At 44.0% G+C, this 22639-nt stretch overlaps 1 protein-coding gene across 2 annotated transcripts in view; it reads right to left on the reverse strand.

Annotated features, from left to right (window-relative positions):
• Nucleotides 1–15658, reverse strand: part of NEBL (nebulette) — a 258527-nt gene extending 242869 nt beyond the window's left edge. The window contains exon 1 of one of the 2 annotated variants that reach the window (XM_077268337.1): nt 15257–15658. In XM_077268337.1, the coding sequence (XP_077124452.1) occupies nt 15257–15325 (69 nt within the window). In that variant the 5' untranslated portion in view covers nt 15326–15658. The remainder of the gene's footprint in view (nt 1–15256) is intronic. The other variant, XM_077268338.1, reaches the window with a different exon arrangement.
• Nucleotides 15659–22639: the final 6981 nt, after the last annotated feature.

The following is a 22639-nucleotide window of genomic DNA, read 5'->3' on the forward strand; positions in this document are numbered from 1 at the left end:
CTTTTGAAAAGAAAAAAAAACAATGTTAGCAAATATAAAGCTGCCCTTAAATAGAGGTAAAAGAAATTCATCTTTATTTACTCAGTAACTTGGAGGAAGCTTACAGACAAGAGCCGATGTGAGCGCCTCAGGGCAAAACATTCCCGCCTGTTATGTTGTAAGGAGGAAACTGGGGGGGGGTCACAAAAAAACAAGCTACAGCTAAAACATTAACATTGGATTGTAATTCCATAATAAAAGGAACATCAAAGTATGATAAAAGTGTACAAATATCAGAGTTATCAGTTTCTGCATAGTACCACCATACACTGCTCAAATAATACCACCAGGCAGGCTCCGGGCCTACCCCGACATAGCTCTAGAGGGCCTCTCTTCACTGTCAGAATTATTTCTGTTCTCATCCAAGAACTATTTTTATTTTTGAGCTGCAGTTTTTATTCATGCAATTTTGGGGTACATACGACTTTCTGATCTCTTTTTTATTCTTTTTTTTTTTTTCGAGTAGGCTAAGAACCAAAAATCGGCGATTTTGCCAATTTGACATTTTTCTTATATATAATATATTATAATATTTTATTGATTTTGACAATTGCACAAACAGCAATGCTAAATATGTTTAATTGTAATTTATTTTAGATTTTATTCATGTTCAGGAAAAAAGAGGGTATTTGAAATTTATTTATTTTTTTTAATTTTCATTATTTTTCATGTTTTTTTATTAGACTTGCTTGTGGGATTATACCTGCGATATAATGTAATACAGAAACAGTGCATTGTATTGAAAAATTATTGTTCTCTTCACTAGAAAAACATGGCTGACATAATAACAACTCATTTTCCACCTCTTAAATGTCACTGGCAAAATTTAACCCCTTCCTGAACTAAATGTTTGGCCCCGACAAAATAAAGAAACCTATACTCACCTCCTGTGCTGGCGCTGTTCCAGCGGTGTCAGCACTCGCGGTCCTGGGACTCTTTGCGGTGCTGTGACACATGACCCCGGCGCCCAATCAGCCTTAGCATCACTGTCTCTGCCTTCGTACGAATTGAACATGGCGAGAAAATCAGAGATCATCTGCAGCCCGGACTTCCTCTTCATGTTCAATCCGTACGAAGGAGGAGACAGTGATGCCAGTGCTGATTGGACGCCGGGCAACACATATCATTCCACTGCGCGGGAGCTCGAGTGCCGACAGCTGAAACGGCGCCAGCACTGGAGGGGAGTATAGTTTTTTTATTTTATCAGGGCCAAACATTTAGTTCAAGAAGGGATGGTCCTAGTAGTGGAAAACCCCTTTAAGTATTAAATTCCCCAGTGTAAAATAAAAATAACAGATAGCCACCTCCCACATTGGCGCCGTATTGGCGATGGGTCTCCAGCGTCTCGAGTGACATGATCACTGATGGCCTGCAGCGTTCACACTGCCCTTGAATGGACCTCGGACATCCAAAGGAAGTTTCAGAACTCCAGCTTGAAATATCCCTGTGTGCACATACCCTTACAGTACATGCTACATTCAATTCTGACAGTGACATTTAACAGGTGTAAAATTAGCTTTAAGACAACCCCTTTAATGGACATATACTTTTATATTTTCATAGGTCACACATACCAAATATGTTTATATTTATTTTTATATTGGGAAATGGGAATGATTGAACTTTTATATTTTTTTTTTTATAGATAATTTTTTCTTGCTTTTTACTCATTTTTGATAGCCTGTACTTTACACTGCAATACAAATTTACAATCTCTTATTATGTCCAGCCTTAGGGGATTTTATAGGAGTACATAGATGGCAGCAACGGGGCCTTTAATAAGCCCCCATGAGCTATAGCATCCCATCGGCACGTCGTAATCATGTTGCAGGATGGTGCCACTTCATGGACGCTCTCAAAGATTGACTACGATATTTAAGTGCTGATCACCACTGTAAGTCACATTCACACGTGCAGTATTTTACATCAGTATTTGTAAGTGGGTGAAAAATGCAGAAGTGGTGACGTGTTTCTATTATACTTTTCCTCTGATTGTTCTGTAACACCCCAGGAAGCCGGTTGTTACAGTGGTGTTGCCTTCCTTTTGGGGAGGGCGATGCCATGCCTGGAAGAGAGGAGGATCCCTTTCACAGGTGGTACACATACATGCAACATGTTCCGATTTCAGGCCCGAAGGGGGAGCTCTGAACCCGGTTATCAGGGGAGCTTCCCCAGATATACGGTATATATTCTGGCTTGGAAGAGCAGTTAGACAGTCTGAGGAGACAGTGGAGGTGAGAGGAAGCTAGCAGGAGAGCTGGGGCCGTGCAGCTATGTGGTGCTGCAGCCCCAGGCCAGAAAGAAGAAGCAGACAGCGTTGCATTGGTAGCAAGTGCCAGAGGGGAGAAACACAGGAGAATTAAGGAACTGGAGGTGGGCTGTGACTGGGCTCCCTCCACGCTGAAGCGCAGGAACCTGGCACCGGGAGCCCGAGGCTGTGTGGAACTGTATGTCCCATAGCAGAACCGAAGGGTAGAAGACTTCAGGTCGTTTGTCCGCACCCACACCAGAAGGTGCAGCAACATACAGACCCCGGAGTCGTGATAGAGACCCTGTAAAAAGGCTCGCGTTGCCTACCATGCGGGTAATGTCTTAGGACAGAGAAAGAGAGGACCTTGTAAGAAGCCATAGGCAGCAAGGGACTCGCCTTTCAGCTCGAGAAGGAAGGCTTTCTAACCTCACCTGAGAGAGGGACTCTTAATCGCTTCCAGGCCAACCGGACCTCACCAGTACCTGTTGCCGGTACCCTGGACTGTGGCTGTAAACTACCAGTAAACAGGTAAATAGATTGCAACCTTGTGTCCTCTAGTTCTTTCTGGCACTACACCATCTTTATCTACCACACCGGGAGCCTTGGGGACTCAGCTTCACCTGTGGGAAGCCATACCATCCCTGCTGCCATAACATCACTCCCCAGAGGATCCCTTTAAGCAGCATCGGTCACCCCTGACCGAATATCACAGGTGGCGTCACGAACATTCATATTCTTACAAACCCCTTTAAAGACCTTCCCTGTTGTGAACTCTGTTTTTGGGCTCCCTCTTGTGGTCACAACTGGTACTGTGTAGTGCTGTCTTTGGGCTCCCTCTGGTGGTTCTTTGTGTCATTCTGCAGGTCTGAGGCTGATCAGCTGTCTCGTTATCTGTTAGCTGGTTTCCTATTTAGTTCACCTGGACTCTCAGTTGTTGCCTGCTGTCAATGTCTTCAGTGCTATTTTGGAGCTCTCCTGCAGTCCTTCGTTATCAGTCTCTTCAAGAGAAGCTAAGTTTTGCTTGATTCATTTTTTGACCATCAGTTGTCATATGTTTCTTGGTTTATTTTTGTTTTCTTGCCCAGCTTGCTAATATGTGATTTCCTTGCTTGCTGGTAGCTCTAGGGGGCTGAGTTTCTCCCCTCACACCGTTAGTTGGTGTGGGGGTTCTTGTATTCTCAGCGTGGATATTTTGCATAGGGTTTTTTACTGACCGCACAGTTCACTATCTGTCTTCTGCTATCTAGTATTAGCGGGCCTCATTTGCTGAATCTGTTTTCATTTCTACGTTTGTGTTTTCCCCTTACCTCACCGTTATTATTTGTTGGGGGCTTCCTATATCTTTGGGGTTATTTCTCTTGAGGCAAGTGAGGTCTTACTTTCCCTCCAGGAGTAGATAGTTTCTCAGGCTGCGTCGAGACATCCAGGATTTTAGGCACGTTCACCAGCTACCTTTAGTGTGTTGGTTAGGATCAGGTTTGCGGTCAGTTCAGTTACCATCTCCCTAGAGCTCGTGTCTATGTTCATAAACTTAGCTAGTCCGTTTTGTGATCCTCAGCCACTAGGATCATAACAGTACAGCAGGCCAACAAGTGTTTAATGCATCGCAGAAGTGGGATAAGAGAAGCCCTGAGTACATTTTTTTTTTTTCCTCTCTTTCGTTGCTGCAGTCTGTCCAGCTTCTCTCATCCCCTTAATCTCTGGGTGGTTTTGTGTTCAGCTGCAGACATGGATATTCAGAGTCTGACTTCTAGTGTGGACATCTTGCTGCAAGGGTGCAAAGCATTCAGGATTTTGTTGTTCATAGCCCTATGTCAGAGCCAAAAATACCTATTCCTGAGTTGTTTTCTGGAGATAGATCTAGGTTTCTGAATTTTAAGAATAATTGTAAATTATTTCTATCTTTGAGACCTCGTTCCTCTGGTGATTCCGCTCAGCAAGTTAGAATTGTTATCTCCTTGTTACGTGGCGACCCCCAAGATTGGGCTTTCTCTCTGGTGCCAGGAGATCCTGCATTGCTGAATGTGGATGCGTTTTTTCTGGCACTTGGACTACTTTATGAGGAACCTAATCTTGAGAACCAGGCAGAAAAGGCCTTGCTGGCTCTTTCTCAGGGCCAGGATGAAGCGGAGGTGTATTGTCAAAAATTTCAGAAATGGTCGGTGCTTACTCAATGGAATGAGTGTGCCCTGGCTGCAAATTTCAGAGAATGTCCTGGAGCCTTTGGAATTCCCTATTCCACTGAGGGGAATTGATGCTACACCATTGGCTGAGAATAAGTCTCAATATTGGACTCAAGTGACCATGTGCATGACTCCTGTGCATCAGGAGGTGATTCGCTTTCTTGTGCTGCATAATTTGCATGATGTTGTCGTGTTGGGAATGCCATGGCTGCAGGCACATAATCCAGTTCTGGATTGGAAAGCTATGTCTGTGTCAAGTTGGGGTTGCCAGGGGATTCATGGCGATGCTCCTTTGGTATCAATTGCTTCTTCCACTCCTTCTGAGGTCCCTGAGTTTTTGTCGGACTACCAGGATGTATTTGATGAGCCCAGATCCGGTGCCCTGCCTCCTCACAGGGATTGTGATTGTGCTATAAATTTGATTCCTGGTAGTAAGTTCCCTAAGGGACAACTTTTTAATTTGTCTGTACCAGAACATGCCGCAATGCGGAGCTATATAAAGGAGTCTTTAGAGAAGGGACATATTCGCCCATCCTCCTCCCCTCTTGGTGCAGGATTCTTTTTTGTGGCCAAGAAGGATGGTTCTCTGAGACCTTGTATAGATTATCATCTTCTAAATAAAATCACGGTCAAATTTCAGTATCCTTTGCCATTGTTGTCTGATCTGTTTGCTCGGATTAAGGGATCCAGTTGGTTCACCAAGATAGATCTTCGTGGTGCGTATAACCTTGTGCGCATTAAGCAGGGGGATGAATGGAAAACAGCATTTAATACGCCCGAAGGTCATTTTGAGTACTTGGTGATGCCTTTTGGACTCTCTAATGCTCCTTCTGTGTTCCAGTCCTTCATGCATGACATCTTCCGAGAATATCTGGATAAATTTATGATTGTGTATCTGGATGACATTTTGGTCTTTTCTGAGGACTGGGAGTCCCATGTGAAGCAGGTCAGGATGGTATTTCAGGTCCTGCGTGCTAATGCCTTATTTGTGAAGGGCTCAAAATGTCTCTTCGGAGTACAGAAGGTTTCCTTTTTGGGTTTTATGTTTTCTCCTTCTACTATTGAGATGGACCCAGTCAAGGTCCAGGCTATTCATGACTGGACTCAGCCTACATCTGTTAAGAGTCTTCAGAAGTTCTTGGGTTTTCCTAATTTTTACCGTCGCTTCATTGCTAATTTTTCTGGCGTGGTTAAACCCTTGACGGATTTGACCAAGAAGGGTTCTGATGTGACTAATTGGTCTCCTGCGGCCGTGGAAGCCTTTCGGGAGCTGAAGCGCCGGTTTTCTTCGGCTCCAGTTTTGTGTCAGCCTGATGTCTCTCTTCCTTTTCAGGTCGAGGTTGATGCTTCTGAGATTGGAGCAGGAGCTGTTTTGTCGCAGAGAAGCTCTGATTGCTCTGTGATGAAGCCTTGTGCTTTCTTTTCAAGAAAGTTTTCGCCTGCCGAGCAGAATTATGATGTTGGTAATCGGGAATTGTTGGCTATGAAGTGGGCATTTGAGGAGTGGCGACATTGGCTCGAGGGAGCTAAGCATCGTGTAGTGGTCTTAACTGATCACAAAAATCTGATTTATCTCGAGTCTGCCAAGCGGCTGAATCCTAGACAGGCTCGTTGGTCGTTGTTTTTCTCCCGTTTCGATTTCGTGGTCTCGTACCTGCCTGGTTCGAAGAACGTGAAGGCTGATGCTCTTTCTAGGAGTTTTGTGCCTGACTCTCTGGGAGTTTCAGAGCCGGCTGGTATCCTCAGAGAGGGAGTGATTTTGTCTGCCATTTCCCCAGATTTGCGACGAGTGCTGCAGAAATTTCAGGCGGATAGACCTGACCGTTGCCCACCAGAGAGACTGTTTGTCCCAGATAGATGGACCAGCAGAGTTATTTCCGAGGTTCATTCTTCGGTGTTGGCAGGCCATCCTGGGATTTTTGGTACCAGAGATTTGGTGGCTAGGTCTTTCTGGTGGCCTTCCTTGTCGCGGGATGTGCGTTCCTTTGTGCAGTCCTGTGGGATTTGTGCTCGGGCTAAGCCTTGCTGTTCTCGTGCCAGCGGTTTGCTTTTGCCTTTGCCTGTCCCGAAGAGGCCTTGGACGCACATTTCCATGGATTTCATTTCGGATCTTCCAGTCTCTCAGAGAATGTCTGTCATCTGGGTGGTGTGTGATCGTTTTTCCAAAATGGTCCATTTGGTGCCCTTGCCTAAGTTGCCTTCCTCCTCCGATTTGGTTCCTCTATTTTTTCAGAATGTGGTTCGCTTGCACGGCATCCCTGAGAATATTGTGTCTGACAGAGGATCCCAGTTTGTGTCCAGATTTTGGCGGATCTTTTGTGCTAAGATGGGCATTGATTTGTCTTTTTCGTCGGCCTTCCATCCTCAGACGAATGGCCAAACCGAGCGAACTAATCAGACCTTGGAAACTTATTTGAGATGTTTTGTTTCTGCTGATCAGGATGATTGGGTGACTTTTTTGCCATTGGCCGAGTTTGCCCTTAATATCGGGCTAGTTCTGCTACTTTGGTTTCGCCTTTTTTCTGCAATTCTGGTTTTCATCCTCGTTTTTCCTCGGGTCAGGTTCAGCCTTCTGACTGTCCTGGGGTGGATTCTGTGGTGAATAGGTTGCAACAGATTTGGAACTATGTGGTGGACAATTTGAAGTGGTCACAGGAGAAGGCTCAGCGCTTTGCCAACCGCCGTCGCGGTGTGGGTCCCCGACTTCTTGTTGGGGATTTGGTGTGGCTGTCTTCTCGGTATGTTCCTATGAAGGTTTCCTCTCCTAAATTCAAGCCTCGCTTCATCGGTCCTTATAAGATTTTGGAAATCCTTAACCCGGTGTCATTTCGTTCGGACCTCCCAGCGTCGTTTGCCATTCATAACGTGTTCCATAGGTCTTTGTTGCGGCGGTACGTTGTGCCTGTGGTTCCTTCTGTTGAGCCTCCTGCTCCGGTGCTGGTTGAGGGCGAATTGGAGTACGTGGTGGAGAAGATCTTGGATTCTCGTATTTCTAGACAGAGGCTTCAGTATTTGGTTAAGTGGAAGGGCTATGGTCAGGAGGATAATTCCTGGGTTGTCGCCTCCGATGTTCATGCGGCCGATTTGGTTCATGCCTTCCATGTGGCTCATCCTGATCGCCCTGGGGGTTTTGATGAGGGTTCGGTGACCCCTCCTCAAGGGGGGGGTACTGTTGTGAACTCTGTTTTTGGGCTCCCTCTTGTGGTCACAAATGGTACTGTGTAGTGCTGTCTTTGGGCTCCCTCTGGTGGTTCTTTGTGTCATTCTGCAGGTCTGAGGCTGATCAGCTGTCTCGTTATCTGTTAGCTGGTTTCCTATTTAGTTCACCTGGACTCTCAGTGTTTGCCTGCTGTCAATGTCTTCAGTGCTATTTTGGAGCTCTCCTGCAGTCCTTCGTTATCAGTCTCTTCAAGAGAAGCTAAGTTTTGCTTGATTCATTTTTTGACCATCAGTGGTCATATGTTTCTTGGTTTATTTTTGTTTTCTTGCCCAGCTTGCTAATATGTGATTTCCTTGCTTGCTGGTAGCTCTAGGGGTCTGAGTTTCTCCCCTCACACCGTTAGTTGGTGTGGGGGTTCTTGTATTCTCAGCGTGGATATTTTGCATAGGGTTTTTTACTGACCGCACAGTTCACTATCTGTCTTCTGCTATCTAGTATTAGCGGGCCTCATTTGCTGAATCTGTTTTCATTTCTACGTTTGTGTTTTCACCTTACCTCACCGTTATTATTTGTTGGGGGCTTCCTATATCTTTGGGGTTATTTCTCTTGAGGCAAGTGAGGTCTTACTTTCCCTCCAGGAGTAGATAGTTTCTCAGGCTGCGTCGAGACGTCCAGGATTTTAGGCACGTTCACCAGCTACCTTTAGTGTGTTGGTTAGGATCAGGTTTGCGGTCAGTTCAGTTACCACTTCCCTAGAGCTCGTGTCTATGTTCATAAACTTAGCTAGTCCGTTTTGTGATCCTCAGCCACTAGGATCATAACACTTCCCATTAATTTGGACGCCCAGGGCCACGGACTGGGTCACTGCCACCATGACCACCGGACCCGGTACCATGTAACCCCTAGGCCCAGGCGGGGCGCTCCCATTCCACTCGTGGTTTTGGCTTACAAATACTGATGTAAAATACTGACCAAATACTGAACGTGTGAACGTGGTCGTAGAGGCAGGACCCAGCCTCCAGATCCAGTTTTAAAGGGTTAATTCTGACACATTGGGGCGGATTCATCAAAATTTGTCTAAAAGAAGAACTTTCAAATACGGTGAACATCATTACTCAGGCTCCTTTTTGAGAACTGGTCATTGACAACTATGCCAAGATTGGGGATATTTGTAGGAGTAGGGAGGCATATACTTTTCATATCACTATATCTGTCCTGTTAGAAACTAAGGCCATTTGTGAAGCAGCAGCTGGATAATTCTTTCACTTTGCTTAAACTTGCTGAGTAAACACATCTGCCGCCATGAATTAGAAAAGTGTCACCTGGCTGCCCTACAGCTCTCAATATCCATCCACACTGGCGGCTGATACCGCATAGTAGCCGGCATCTAAGAATAATTCTCAGGAATTTTTGTGGTTGTACAATGATATTACTACAGTACATAAAAATATACAGAGATAACAGAGAAATACTTAGGTTTACACTGATTAGCAGTAAATCAAGCAGCAACACTCAGCGTCAAGCAGCAGCTGCAAAAGCTCGTAAGATTTATAAATTGGGGAAAAATAGATATTAAAAAAATCTACAATCCAAATGGAAGACTACCTCTATAAAAAAAAGTACGAACAGGTATATAAACTTGTGTGCATGCAGTGTGTAAGCACATGTTCACACAAGCCACTAAACACATGTTCACACAAGCCACTAAACACATGTTCACACAAGCCACTTTTTTTTTTTTTTACCCTCTATAAAACCCTAAGGGTATGTGCACACGTCAGGATTTCTTGCAGAAATTTTCCTGACAAAATCTGGACATTTCTGCCAGAAATTCGCATACGTTTTTTTTTTTTTTGCGTTTTTTGTGCGGGTTTTTTTGCGGATTTTTTGCATTTTTTTCCTGAAACTCCAATTTCATGGGAAATCCGCAAAAAATCTGTAAAAATAATGAACATGATGCTTCTTTTTCCGGAATGCGTTTTTTCTGCGGAAAAAAAACGCAACATTTGCACAAAAAATGCGGAATGCATTCTAAATGATAGGATGCATAATGTATGCGTTTTTTTATGCGGTATTATAGCGTTTTTATCGGGGAAATCCGCAATAAAAACGCAAAAATTCCTGAAGAAATCCTGACGTATGCACATACCCTAAACCAGTTTCACAAAGCCGACATTCACAATCCGAGGCAATTCAAGCATCAGTATAGGGAAGGGTTCTCTACAGTAAAAGCAGTGAAACTCTTGAATTCTATATGCCAAGAAGTAGCTATGGCATATACAATGACAAAAGTCAATGAATAATGTGTAATTGATCCACAGAAATGACCTGACAAGCTATGTGGAGTCAGACAGGAATGTATTTCTCCCACCTATCCTGTTTATAAGTAGAATTGGCTATGATTGGTTGGGAGGTTTTTTTTTTCTACCTTCCTCGGGATCAAACCACTAGGTAAGGTTGAACATAACGTATGCATATGGTGTTGTCACCCTAAGTGACTATGTACGTACACTTCTAAACATCCCCCAACACTGGTCCTGATCTCAATTTTATAATTAAAGGGATGGTCCCATCTTATCGAATTATCATTAATCCACAGGATACGGGCTAACCTGCTTATTGTTGGGGGCCGACCGCTGAGAAAACTGGGCTTTGACGTTCCCTGTCTGAAGGAAGTGGAGTTTGCACCGCTCTATCGACTGTCTATGGGGAGATAGGCAAGCATCAGCTTTGGTGGGATCCCCAGTGATCAACAACTTATCACCTATCTTGGGTGATAACTCGCTAAGTTTGGAGAACTCTGCTACCAATAGTAAAGTATAAGCATATAAACAAAAAACGTAAGATGAACGAAGTAGAAAACTTTATTAATAACAACAACAGCAAGTACAGATATAATGATTAAAAAGTGGCCAATAGTGTTTGAAAAGGAATCTAACAGATTTAGGTGGCACCACCCTGGGCAGGCAAGTCTGGAAGGAGCAACTAGGTGGCATAAAGTAGCGGCGCTAAATTAAATGTCTATACCAAATCCAAGTGAATGGACCCGGACACTAAGGCTACTTTCACACTAGCGTCGGGCTCGGCCTGTCGCGGTGCGTCGGGCCGAGGTTCCCGACGCTAGCGTTGTCTCCGCCGCACAACGGGGGCAGCGGATGCATTTTTCCAGCGCATCCGCTGCCTCATTGTGAGGTGCGGGGAAGTGCGGGGAGGTGGGGGTGGAGTTCCGGCCGCGCATGCGCGGTCGGAAAAAGCGGACCGTCGGGAGCAAAAAACGTTACATGTAACGTTTTTTGCTCCCGATGGTCCGCCACAGCACGGCGCAACCGTCGCATGACGGTTGCGACGTGTGTCATTGCGTCGCAAATGCGTCGCTAATGTTAGTCAATGCAGAAAAAACGCATCCTGCAAGCACTTTTGCAGGATGCGTTTTTTCGGCAAAACGACGCATTGCGACGTAATGCAGTTAACGCCAGTGTGAAAGTAGCCTAAGGCTGGAGTCACACTCAGCGTAAGACAATACGGTCCGTTTTTTACGGCCATAATACGGAGAAATGTTCCCAAAATAGTGGTCCGTATGTCATCCGTAGGCAAGGTGTGTCAGCGTATTTTGCGCATGGCATCCTCCGTATGTAATCCGTATGGCATCCGTACTGCGATATTTTCTCGCAGGCTTGCAAAAACCGACATCTAATGGATTTATGTGCTCAAATGTCTGTTAAAACATATATATATATATATATATATATATATATATATATATATATATATATATATAATTTTTTTTTTTCTGTATTTATATTTAATTCAGCGAGATATATGTGAAAAGCCGGTAATTCAATTGCCGGCTTCTCATTTCTCCTTCCCAAACCCGACAGGATATGAGACATGGTTTACATACAGTAAACCATCTCATATCCCCCTTTTTTTTTGCATATTCCACACTACTAATGTTAGTAGTGTGTATGTGCAAAATTTGGTTGCTGTAGCTGCTAAAATAAAGGGTTAAGTGACGGAAAAAATTGGCATGGGCTCCCGCGCAATCTTCTCCGCCAGAGTGGTAAAGCCAGTGACTGAGGGCAGATATTAATAGCCAGGAGAGGGTCCATGGTTATTGGCCCCCCCTGGCTACAAACATCTGCCCCCAGCCACCCCAGAAAAGGCACATCTGGAAGATGCGCCTATTCTGGCACTTGGCCACTCTCTTCCCACTCCCGTGTAGCGGTGGGATATGGGGTAATGAAGGGTTAATGCCACCTTGCTATTGTAAGGTGACATTAAGCCAGGTTAATAATGGAGAGGCGTCAATTATGACACCTATCCATTATTAATCCAATTGTATGAAAGGGTTAAAACACATACACACACACACACACACACACATTATTAAAAATTATTTTAATGAAATAAACACACCGGTTGTTTTAATATTTTATTGCTCTCTCAATCCACCTGCAGACCCTCGCTTGGCAAAATATTAAACCCACAATATACATACCATCCGAGGATCTGTCAGGTCCCACGATGTAAATCCATCTGAAGGGGTTAAATCAATTTACAGGCAGGAGCTGCGCTAAAGCACTCGCTCGTGCCTGTAATCCCCGGGTGCTGAAAGGAAAGCTGGGTGATCTGTACTTACATTGAGTTGCGGTGAGGCGCCCTCTGGTGGATGAACTCATATGAACTCGAGCGTGGGAACTTTTCCAAGGCTCCAGTGCATGAGGACATCCAGCAGAGGGCGCCTCACCGCAACTCAATGTAAGTACAGATCACCCAGCTTTCCTTTCAGCACCCGGGGATTACAGGCACGAGCGAGTGCTTTAGCGCAGCTCCTGCCTGTAAATTGATTTAACCCCTTCAGAAGGATTTACATCGTGGGACCTGACAGATCCTCGGATGGTATGTATATTGTGGGTTTAATATTTTGCCAAGCGAGGGTCTGCAGGTGGATTGAGAGAGCAATAAAATATTAAAACAACCGGTGTGTTTATTTCATTAAAATAATTTTTAATAATGTGTGTGTGTGTGTGTGTGTGTGTGTGTGTGTGTGTGTGTGTGTGTGTGTGTTTTAACCCTTTCATACAATTGGATTAATAATGGATAGGTGTCATAATTGACGCCTCTCCATTATTAACCTGGCTTAATGTCACCTTACAATAGCAAGGTGGCATTAACCCTTCATTACCCCATATCCCACCGCTACACGGGAGTGGGAAGAGAGTGGCCAAGTGCCAGAATAGGCGCATCTTCCAGATGTGCCTTTTCTGGGGTGGCTGGGGGCAGATGTTCGTAGCCAGGGGGGGCCAATAACCATGGACCCTCTCTAGGCTATTAATATCTGCCCTCAGTCACTGGCTTTACCTCTCTGGCGGAGAAAATTGCTCGGGAGCCCACGCCAATTTTTTCCGCCATTTAACCCTTTATTTTAGCAGCTACAGCGCCCAAATTTTGCACATACACACTACTAACATTAGTAGTGTGGAATATGCAAAAAAAAGGGGGATATGAGATGGTTTACTGTATGTAACCATGTCTCATATCCTGTCGGGTTTGGGAAGGAGAAATGAAAAGCCGGCAATTGAATTACCGGCTTTTCACTAACACCGCTGCGTATTTCTCGCAAGTCACACTGCTGGTCCGTGTGGAATCCGTATTTTTCTCGCCCCCATAGACTTTCATTGGCGTATTTTTTGCGCAATACGCTGACAAACACAGCATGCTGCGATTTTCTACGGCCGTACAAGACCGTATATTACGGATGCGTAATATACGGCTGATAGGAGCAGCCCCAGTGAGAATAATTGTGCCGTTTGTTTGGCAAGTTTTACGGACGTATTTTCTGCGCTCTTACGTCCGTAAAACTCGCTAGTGTGACTCCAGCCTAATAGTCCATAACATTAAGTCAAACAAATAGAATCATGTAGCATGCCTATATAGATACAGCAGATAGTAATGAGGAAAAACACCAAAACTGCCAAAAAAGTTTAACAAAACCCTTAAAAGGTACATGTGGAAACAACTTACCTAAGCCCAGGTGATGGTGCCACTTCCCCTATGCACGTTTCGGTGGCGTGCCTTCGTCGGGCATGATTCTATTTGTTTGACTTAATGTTATGGACTATTAGGCTGCCATCACACTAGCTGTATTTGGTCAGTATTTTACATCAGTATTTGTAAGCCAAAACCAGGAGTGGAACAATTAGAGGAAAAGTATAATAGAAACATATGCACCACTTCTGCATTTATCACCCACTCCTGGTTTTCGCTTACAAATACTGATGGAAAATACTGACCAAATACTGCTAGTGTGATGGCAGCCTTAGTGTCCGGGTCTATTCACTTGGATTTGGTATAGACATTTAATTTAGCGCCTCTACTTTATGCCACCTAGTTGCTACTTCCAGACTTGCCTGCCCAGGGTGGTGCCACCTAAATCTGTTTGACTCCTTTTCAAACACCATTGGCCACTTTTTAATCATTATATCTGTACTTGCTGTTCTTGTTATTAATAAAGTTTTCTACTTCGTTCATCTTACGTTTTTTGTTTATATGCTTATATCTATTTACGCAGAACTAGCTATATACAGTCTTACACTTTGGATGCAGTTTTTTCTTACTTCCATCTCATGAAACTATCTTATACCATCTCGCGTCCCATTTTTTAAGGATACTAATCTGATTTCTACCAATAGTAAAGTGTGCGGCACCACTCATTTGGGACTTTATTTTTCATCGCCAATCCTAGAAGAATGCAGCAAACCAACTAAAATAATCCACACGATGAGGGAAGCATCACTCTCATCATCATCATCATCATCATCCCTTCTCCCCCTCCTCCTCTTTCCGAGATGCTGCTTCATTATCACTACCCCACTATTCATAGCTGAGGTCTGATCAGCGCCACTGTCAGGTGCTGCCAGCTGCCATGGCCGTGGCTCAGCAGTACGCCTGCCCTCCACCGTCAGCACCGGATGACTACACTTCTCTCCTGGACAAGTCATTTCTGCATTGCTTTCAGCCACTCGGTTGGAAAAAAAAACCTTTATTTTTTTTTTTCCTCCCCTAAGCCAAACGTGACATTGCACGAAAGATTAGAAGCCATTTCCACAACCGTGCACACATTGCCGTTGACATCACATTTTTTCATTTCCAATGCACGTCAGGCACCAAGTTGTCCCCTGCCGCCACCGTACAGCATGCGTCGCCTCCCTACTGCATGAAGAAATTGCTAATTAAAAGCATTCCTGCAAGAGTCACTCCTTAAAGTCTTCAGGTATTCTCTCCTCTGCCATCGCCATTAACCCCTCCACTCCCTAGAAGAATAAAAAGATGCAGCAGAGCCAAGTTTGTTATCTGTAACTATCAGCTTTTACAACAGGAATTGGGCAGAACTTTAGAGCCCAAACTTGAGTTACATTTTTGACAAATCTTCTCTGCTACATTGTTACATTCCTGCATAACCTTCCCATCCCCAAATCTCGCTTTTCACACCTCTTGGCACCTGCCCATCACTCAGAACTAGTTAAGTAAAAGTCGCTTTATATTTATGCGTCTTTTACACCTGGATAGTTAAAATTTAAAAAACGAAATCTGAAAAGTAAATAAAAAGAAAGGTAAAATTACCTTGTCCAAGCAGTTGACTTTTTCTGTAGGGTATACGACTCTGCCACAGCGGGCACACTGCGGGTTCATTTTCTTAGACTCGTTAAAATAATTTTTTAGAAAGAGCAGTAAGGCAAAAAAAAGAAAAGGAATAAAAAGAAAGTGCCCCCCTTGGCTCCGACGTCCTACAGTTTCCGCAGGCACAAGGAGCTGTCAGTGATCAGGCGGTGGAAGTGCTGATCAGCTGGAGACAGAATACATCACACTGCAGTCCCAAGGCAGATGTGTGTGCGACTGTGTACAGCCAAGCCTCTAAGCTCCCCCCAGTCCGCCCTGCCTTCTTCTTTTTTTTTTCAGGTTTTTTTTTTATTGCTTTATTGAAATGTACAACTTTACAAATGCAACACTCAGGTTGATCTTGGGAATATCGACAGATTTGTCGAAGAAGTTTCTACGCCCGTGTCATCCGTAGAAATAGTGTATTCAGAAATCCATGCACTCGCTGCAGAAATAAAAACCTGTTTTGCAAAGATAGAACATGTCTTAAGAAGCTTCTGCATTCACACCTCAAGACTTCTTCCCATACCGCCCGTAACCGAGCTCTCGCGTCATTCTTGTAAAGCGTCAGTCAACGGCTCCAATCTCACAGAAAAGAAAAAAAAAAGAATGTTTAAAGAAGAAAAGGAGGAATTTACCATTTGTAGAATTCTTACAGTCAGTTTTGCTGAAGGTAACATTGTTGCAAGGAGCGGATGACACAGACAGAAGAGTATATGTCATCATAGTGCACAATTGCACCTGCTTTGGAGGTAGTAGTGGCCCCCTTACCTCTCGGGCCCCTGCAACTGCACCGATACTATGTCCACCCCTGAATAGCAATAAATGTATCAAAATATTACCCGGCGGTCAATAATACATTGGTCACATCTTTACGGATGTCTAGAGATGATTCTTACTGGAGTGACATTTTCTCTAAAGTTTTTTGGGGGGGTTTGGAGGGAGGATTCATCATGAGAAGAACTTTTGAAGTCATTTTTGCTGGAGGCTGTGGAGGGGATTTACGTCAGTGTTTTATGGTTAAAAAGTTGCAAATAATTTTGCACAAAAATTTGCGACGTCTCAATATTTGACTGCACTTTTAAAAAGTGTATGTGGCAGTATGGGTGTTTTTAGCAATGTAAGGAGGACGAGGTAGATCCAGCTTCACAGAGGTAAAGCCATAACATTTCATGGTGCCTGTAGCACCCTCCTAACAAGCCCATTTTATTGTCTAATATGGCAAAAACAACTTTAAGATGGCAATATGCTAATTAGCAGGTGACTAATTGTGGGGGCTTTTATTTTCCCCAGACTAATCGTGCGGCCGTGAGTAACATGATTTGTAACAGTGGAGTTACCCTCAGCTCTTTCCAAATTTTTGCTCCCTGACTATGTGCAGTAAGCTGGGTGTATGCACCCCAACTTCCTCAGCGCACTACGCATGCGCTCGGGGGTAGCTGTTACCTAGGTGGTAACGGCTGTCTGAGTACTGTATCACTGCTGCTCGTCTGGGCATGCAATATAATTTGCAAGAGCGACGTCACCGCCAGAACTTTGCAAATCTCTGTCCCCCTTGACTTTGCGCTATACCGTTTCCTGCGCATTGTCAGGGAGTCACTGATTTGCAACAATCTGGAGGTGACGTTGCTCTTGTTAACGACATTACTCACATCCGCAAAGGCATGATAACATGATTAGTGGGATAATTAGTCTGTGGACAACAATGCCCCTATGACTAGTCACCCACTAACTAGTATATCGCCACTGTATTACGGGCCCCAGGAACCTGCCTGGGGCATGTATAAAATGTCATCAAGGGCCATAAATGGCCCGCTGGCCTGAGGTTCCCCACCCCTCTTATAAAGATAGCAATAAGTACATGGTGACTGTTTACGGGGGCCTGGGGAAGCTGTCAGGTTCCCTTTATGTGCAATTTATTTATTGGAACTTTTTAAAAACATTAAAGCCGTTTCAAATCTGAGTGGCATGTATCAAGTCTTTAGAGTCAGTTTTCTGGTGTCAAAAGGGGCAAATTTTGGCACACTTCCTTCTTGCACATACATTTTTCCATTTTCCCCACTTTTTCTACTTTTGCCAGATTTATGAAATGTGATATTTATTTCAAAATAATTCCTGTAGGGTGGGTGGTATAAAATGTGGAGTAACTTTTGTAAAAAATAAGTGCAATATCTAAGTCACCAAATTTATCAAACATCATAAGACAAATTTGGCTCAAATAATGGAAATTGCAGCCACAATGAAAAGTGTCTTTAAAAAGACCCTTCATAATAACCCCCCCTTTTAATCCAGTACGGAGATGGTGCTTGAGCCCTGCTGTGTGTAGCACAGGCGATCGGACGATCACAGCTTCTACTTTCCCATGGAGACTATTGAAGATATTAAAATAAAAATAAAGTTTAAATCACCCCCCATTTGCCCCATTCAAAATAAAACAATAAAAAAGCACATATTTGGTATCTCCGCATTCAGAATCGCCCGATCTATCAAGATATCAAAAGAATTAATCCAATCGGTGAATGGCGTAGTGAGAAAAAAATCTAAACGCCCTTATTACTTTTTTTTGCTTGCCAAAATATTGCATTAAAATGCAATAAAGAGCGATCAAAAGATCTTATCTACACCAAAATGGCATCAATAAAAACATCAGCTTGGCACTCAAAAATTAAGCCCTCACCCAACCCCAGATCCAGAAAAGTGGAGACGCTAAAGGTACCTTCACACGAAACGACTTTGTAACGATATTGCTAGCGATCCGTGACGTTGCAGCGTCCTGGATAGCGATATCGTTTAGTTTGACACACAGCAGCGATCAGGATCCTGCTGTGATGTCGCTGGTTGCTGAATAAAGTTCAGAACTTTATTTGGTCGTCAGATCGCCGTGTATCGTTGTGTTTGACAGCAAAAGCAACGATACCAGCGATATTTTACACTGGTAACCAGGGTAAACATCGGGTTACTAAGCGCAGGGCCGCGCTTAGTAACCCGATGTTTACCCTGGTTACCAGTGTAAAATGTAAAAAAAACAAACAGTACATACTTACATGCGTCCCCCGGCGTCCGCTTCCTGCATTGTGTGAGCGCCGGCAGTAGCAGGGCACAGCGGTGACGTCACCGCTGTGCTGTGCTTTCACTTTCACTTTGCGGCGCTCAGTCAGTGTGGGAAGCGGACGCCGGGGGACGCATGTAAGTATGTACTGTTTGTTTTTTTTACATTTTACACTGGTAACCAGGGTAAACATCGGGTTACTAAGCGCGGCCCTGCGCTTAGCAACCCGATGTTTACCCTGGTTACCCGGGGACCTCGGCATCGTTGGTCGCTGGAGAGCGGTCTGTGTGACAGCTCTCCAGCGACCAAACAGTGACGCTGCAGCGATCGGCATCGTTGTCGCTATCGCTGCAGCGTCGTTTCGTGTGAAGGTACCTTAAGGGTCTCGGAAAATGGCGAATTCTTTTCTTTTTCTTTTTTTTTTTTACAAACTTTGGATTTTTTTTTTCACCACTTAAATAAAAGAGAACCTAGACATGTTTGGTGTCTATGAACTCGTAATGACCTGGAGAAACATAATGGTAGGTCAGTTTTAGCCTATAGTGAACGTGGTAAAAAAAAAAAAAAAAGAATTGTGGAATTTCACTTTTTTTGCAATTTTACCGCACTTTGAATTTGTTTAGACTTGAAGCTGCAATCTCCTGATCGCCCGTGCTACACATAGCAGGGTTTCTGCCCGGCTCTGTGTATCAGAAATGCTCATCTGCAATGAATGCCGGCCACTGGGCAGCGCTCATAGTAGTTTGGCAATGACAACCATGGGGGTCTCCTGCAGACCCCGAGTTGTCATGCCAACCAATCAGCACCCCGTGATCATGTGACAGGGGGTGCCGATGGGAACAGCTAGTGACGTGCTTCCGGGGCAGGCATGTTAAATGCCACTGTCAGAGATTGACAGCGGCATTTAACATGTTAAAATCAGCAAGTGGATAGTGATTCCACCCTCGGCTGTTAGGGGCACATGTCAGCTGATCAGATCCCCCCAAAGAGGGGGAGGCAACCAATGATGTATTTATATGTCATAGGTCATAAAGGGGTAAAAAAATATAGCATTTCAATTTCTATTCATTTTTTTGTGGAATGCATCAAAATTTTAATTATATAATTTTTTGTGTATTTTATTTTACAATTTCCTCTAAATAATAACATTTTAAATGTATTTAACGGGTTTTATAGATTAAAGGGACTCTGTCACCCCCTCCAGCCACCTTGTGCAGCAGTAATGCTGCATTCTGACAAGGTGGCTCTTTTAGTTATTGGTGCAGTCAAAGCAGAAATAAAGCTGCACACGCCACACTGCCATCACTCAAGGCTTCTTCGGCGCCGGAAGCCGCCCCCTCCGCGCTGTTTTCAAATCAAATCCGGCGCCTGCGCTGTTTTGTTCTGCCTGGGGCAGGCGCAGTGAGCGCTGAGTGTCTGACCTCAGATGCAGTCTCGCAGACTGCGCCTGTGCGGCCACCCAGCTTGTGAATCCCGCAGTCTGCGAGACTGCATGTGAGGTCAGACGGGCAGCGTTCACTGCGCCTGCCCCAGGCAGAACAAAACAGCGCAGGCGCCGGATTTGATTTGAAAACAGCGCGGAGGGGGCGGCGCCCGGCGCCGAAGAAGCCTTGAGTGACGGCAGTGTGGCGTGTGCAGCAGGGGGGTTAAGACCTGCCTCCAGGGCTAAAGACAGGTATTTTTGCGAAATTCAAAAACGCTTTATTTTCTGCTTTGACTGCACCAATAACTAAAAGAGCCACCTTGTCAGAATGCAGCATTACTGCTGCACAAGGTGGCTCTTTTAGTTTCTAACGGCTGGAGGGGGTGACAGAGTCCCTTTAAGGTCATACCCCACATGTATAACATTTTTTTCATGCAGAAACTGCGGCACTGTTAAGAATAGGCTTTGTCTGGTGTTGCGGGCAACTCTAATTAATAAATATATATATATTACATACAGTACACACACAGATATTTCGTATGTATTATATATACCTTAATTGCATTATCTGCTGATGTGATGTGCAGATTATAACGGAGGGGATTGAATGTGATGTCTTCAACAGAGGTCCATTTAGGCAAAGCGGCTTGTGGCACTAAATGACCACCATTCACTAAATATTTACAGATTGGAGGTCATTCCAAAAATTGCTCGCTCGTAATAAACTTTCAGTATAAACGCATCATAAGCTGCATGACAATGCAAACAGCTGCCATGCATTGCAAAATGCTCGACATAAGAAGGAGGCATTGTCTTGGACTCGTATAAAAGCACTGGGCCAAACCTACAGAAATGAAGTCATGTATGCTTAGATGACTTTGATGTGGGTAAATCTCCAGTGGCGTGTTTTGTCTTCATATTGTATAATTACCTTTTCTTGCACCCACTGCGCTTCACAGGCTCAGCGTTTCATAATAAAGATGAGTAAAAATAACACATGAAATAATGAGATCTACAACCTTCAAAGTCAACACCAGGGAAGAGCTTTTGTTTTACTTGCCAACATTTTGTCTTTCCAGGTGGTCTACAAAACGTGCATCTACCATTTCCACTAAAATGTACCGGAGAACTTACAACAGTAAATATGCCAAATAAGCAGGACTGGTTTTAGGAAAAGTAGGGCTCTGAGCAAAAGTTTTAAATGGGGCCCCAAATGCTAATATATTGCTCCATCACATGGAAATATTTAGGTTGTATTTACATGCGCTGAGTCCAGGCCGCTAAATGAGCATGATCGACAATATTGAAGTCGTTCAACACTTTTCACTGGGAGATGAGCTGCTGAGAACAATGATTTTTGTTCCGGCATAACCAATACAATCACTAGATGAATAGGCAGCATTTTGGTTGTTTAGTATAATACACTCCCTCTAGTCCTCAATATGGTATAATACACTCCCCATAGTCCTCTATATGGTATAATACACTCCCCATAGTCCTCCATATGGTATCATACATTCTCCATAGTCCTCCGTATGGTATAATACACTCTCTCCATAGTCCTCCGTATGGTATAATACTCTCCCCATAGTCCTCCGTATGGTATAATACACTCTCCATAGTCCTCCGTATGGTATAATACACTCCCCATAGTCTTCCGTATGGTATAATACACTCCCCATAGTCCTCCATATGGTATAATACACTCCCCATATTCCTCCATATGGTTTAATACACTCCCCATAGTCATCCATATAGTATAATACACTCCCCATAGTCCTCCATATAGTTTAATACACTCCCCATAGTCCTCCATATAGTTTAATACACCCCCATAGTCCTCCATGTAGTACAATACACTCCGCATAGTATAATGCACCCCATAGTCCTCCATATATTAAAATACACTCCTAAGTCCTCCATATGGTATAATACACTCCCCATAGTCATCCGTATGGTATAATACACTCCCCATAGTCCTCCGTATGGTAAAATACTCTCTCCATAGTCTTCCGTATGGTATAATACACTCCCCATAGTCCTCCATATGGAATATTATACTACCCATAGTCCTCCATATGGTATAATACACTCCCTATAGTCCTCCATATAGTATAATACACCCCCATAGTCCTCCATGTAGTACAATACATTCCGCATAGTTTAATGCACCCCATAGTCCTCCATATATTAAAATACACTCCTAAGTCCTCCATGTGGTATAATACACTCCTCACATTCCTACATATAATACAATGCACTCCTCATAGTATAACGCATTCCCCATAGTCCTCCATACAGTATAATCCTGTTCCCATATAATACATATACAGTAGTATAATGCGCATAAGAGTATAATGCAGCCCTCCTCAGAGTATAATGCAGCCCTCATAGAGTTTAATGCAGCCCCCCATAGAATATAATGCAGCCTCCATCATAAAATATAATGTAGCCCCCTCATAGAATATAATGCAGCCCCCCTTAGAATATAATGCAGTTCCCCTCATATAGTATAATGCAGCCCCCCCATAGAATATAATGCAGCCCCCTCCATTATATATATATAGGTTTCTAGATTTTGGGAGTTGCCCACCACCTCTTTACCTTTCCGTTGGAGTACTATTGGTGTACCTAGTATTGTTAAAGGCCCCCTCATAGTATAATGCAGTCCCCTCATAGTGTATAATGCAGCCCCCTCCTAGTGTATAATGCGACCCCCATAGAATATAATGCAGTACCCCATAGAATATAATGCAGCCCCTCATAGGGTATAATGCAGCCCCACATAGTTTAATGCAGCCCCTCAGAGTATAATGCAGCCTCCATATAGTATAATGCAGCCTCCCATAGAGTATAGTGCAGCCCCTCATAGAAT

This window comes from Ranitomeya variabilis, chromosome 6 (genome assembly GCF_051348905.1).
Source record: "Ranitomeya variabilis isolate aRanVar5 chromosome 6, aRanVar5.hap1, whole genome shotgun sequence".
Lineage (NCBI taxonomy): Eukaryota > Metazoa > Chordata > Amphibia > Anura > Dendrobatidae > Ranitomeya > Ranitomeya variabilis.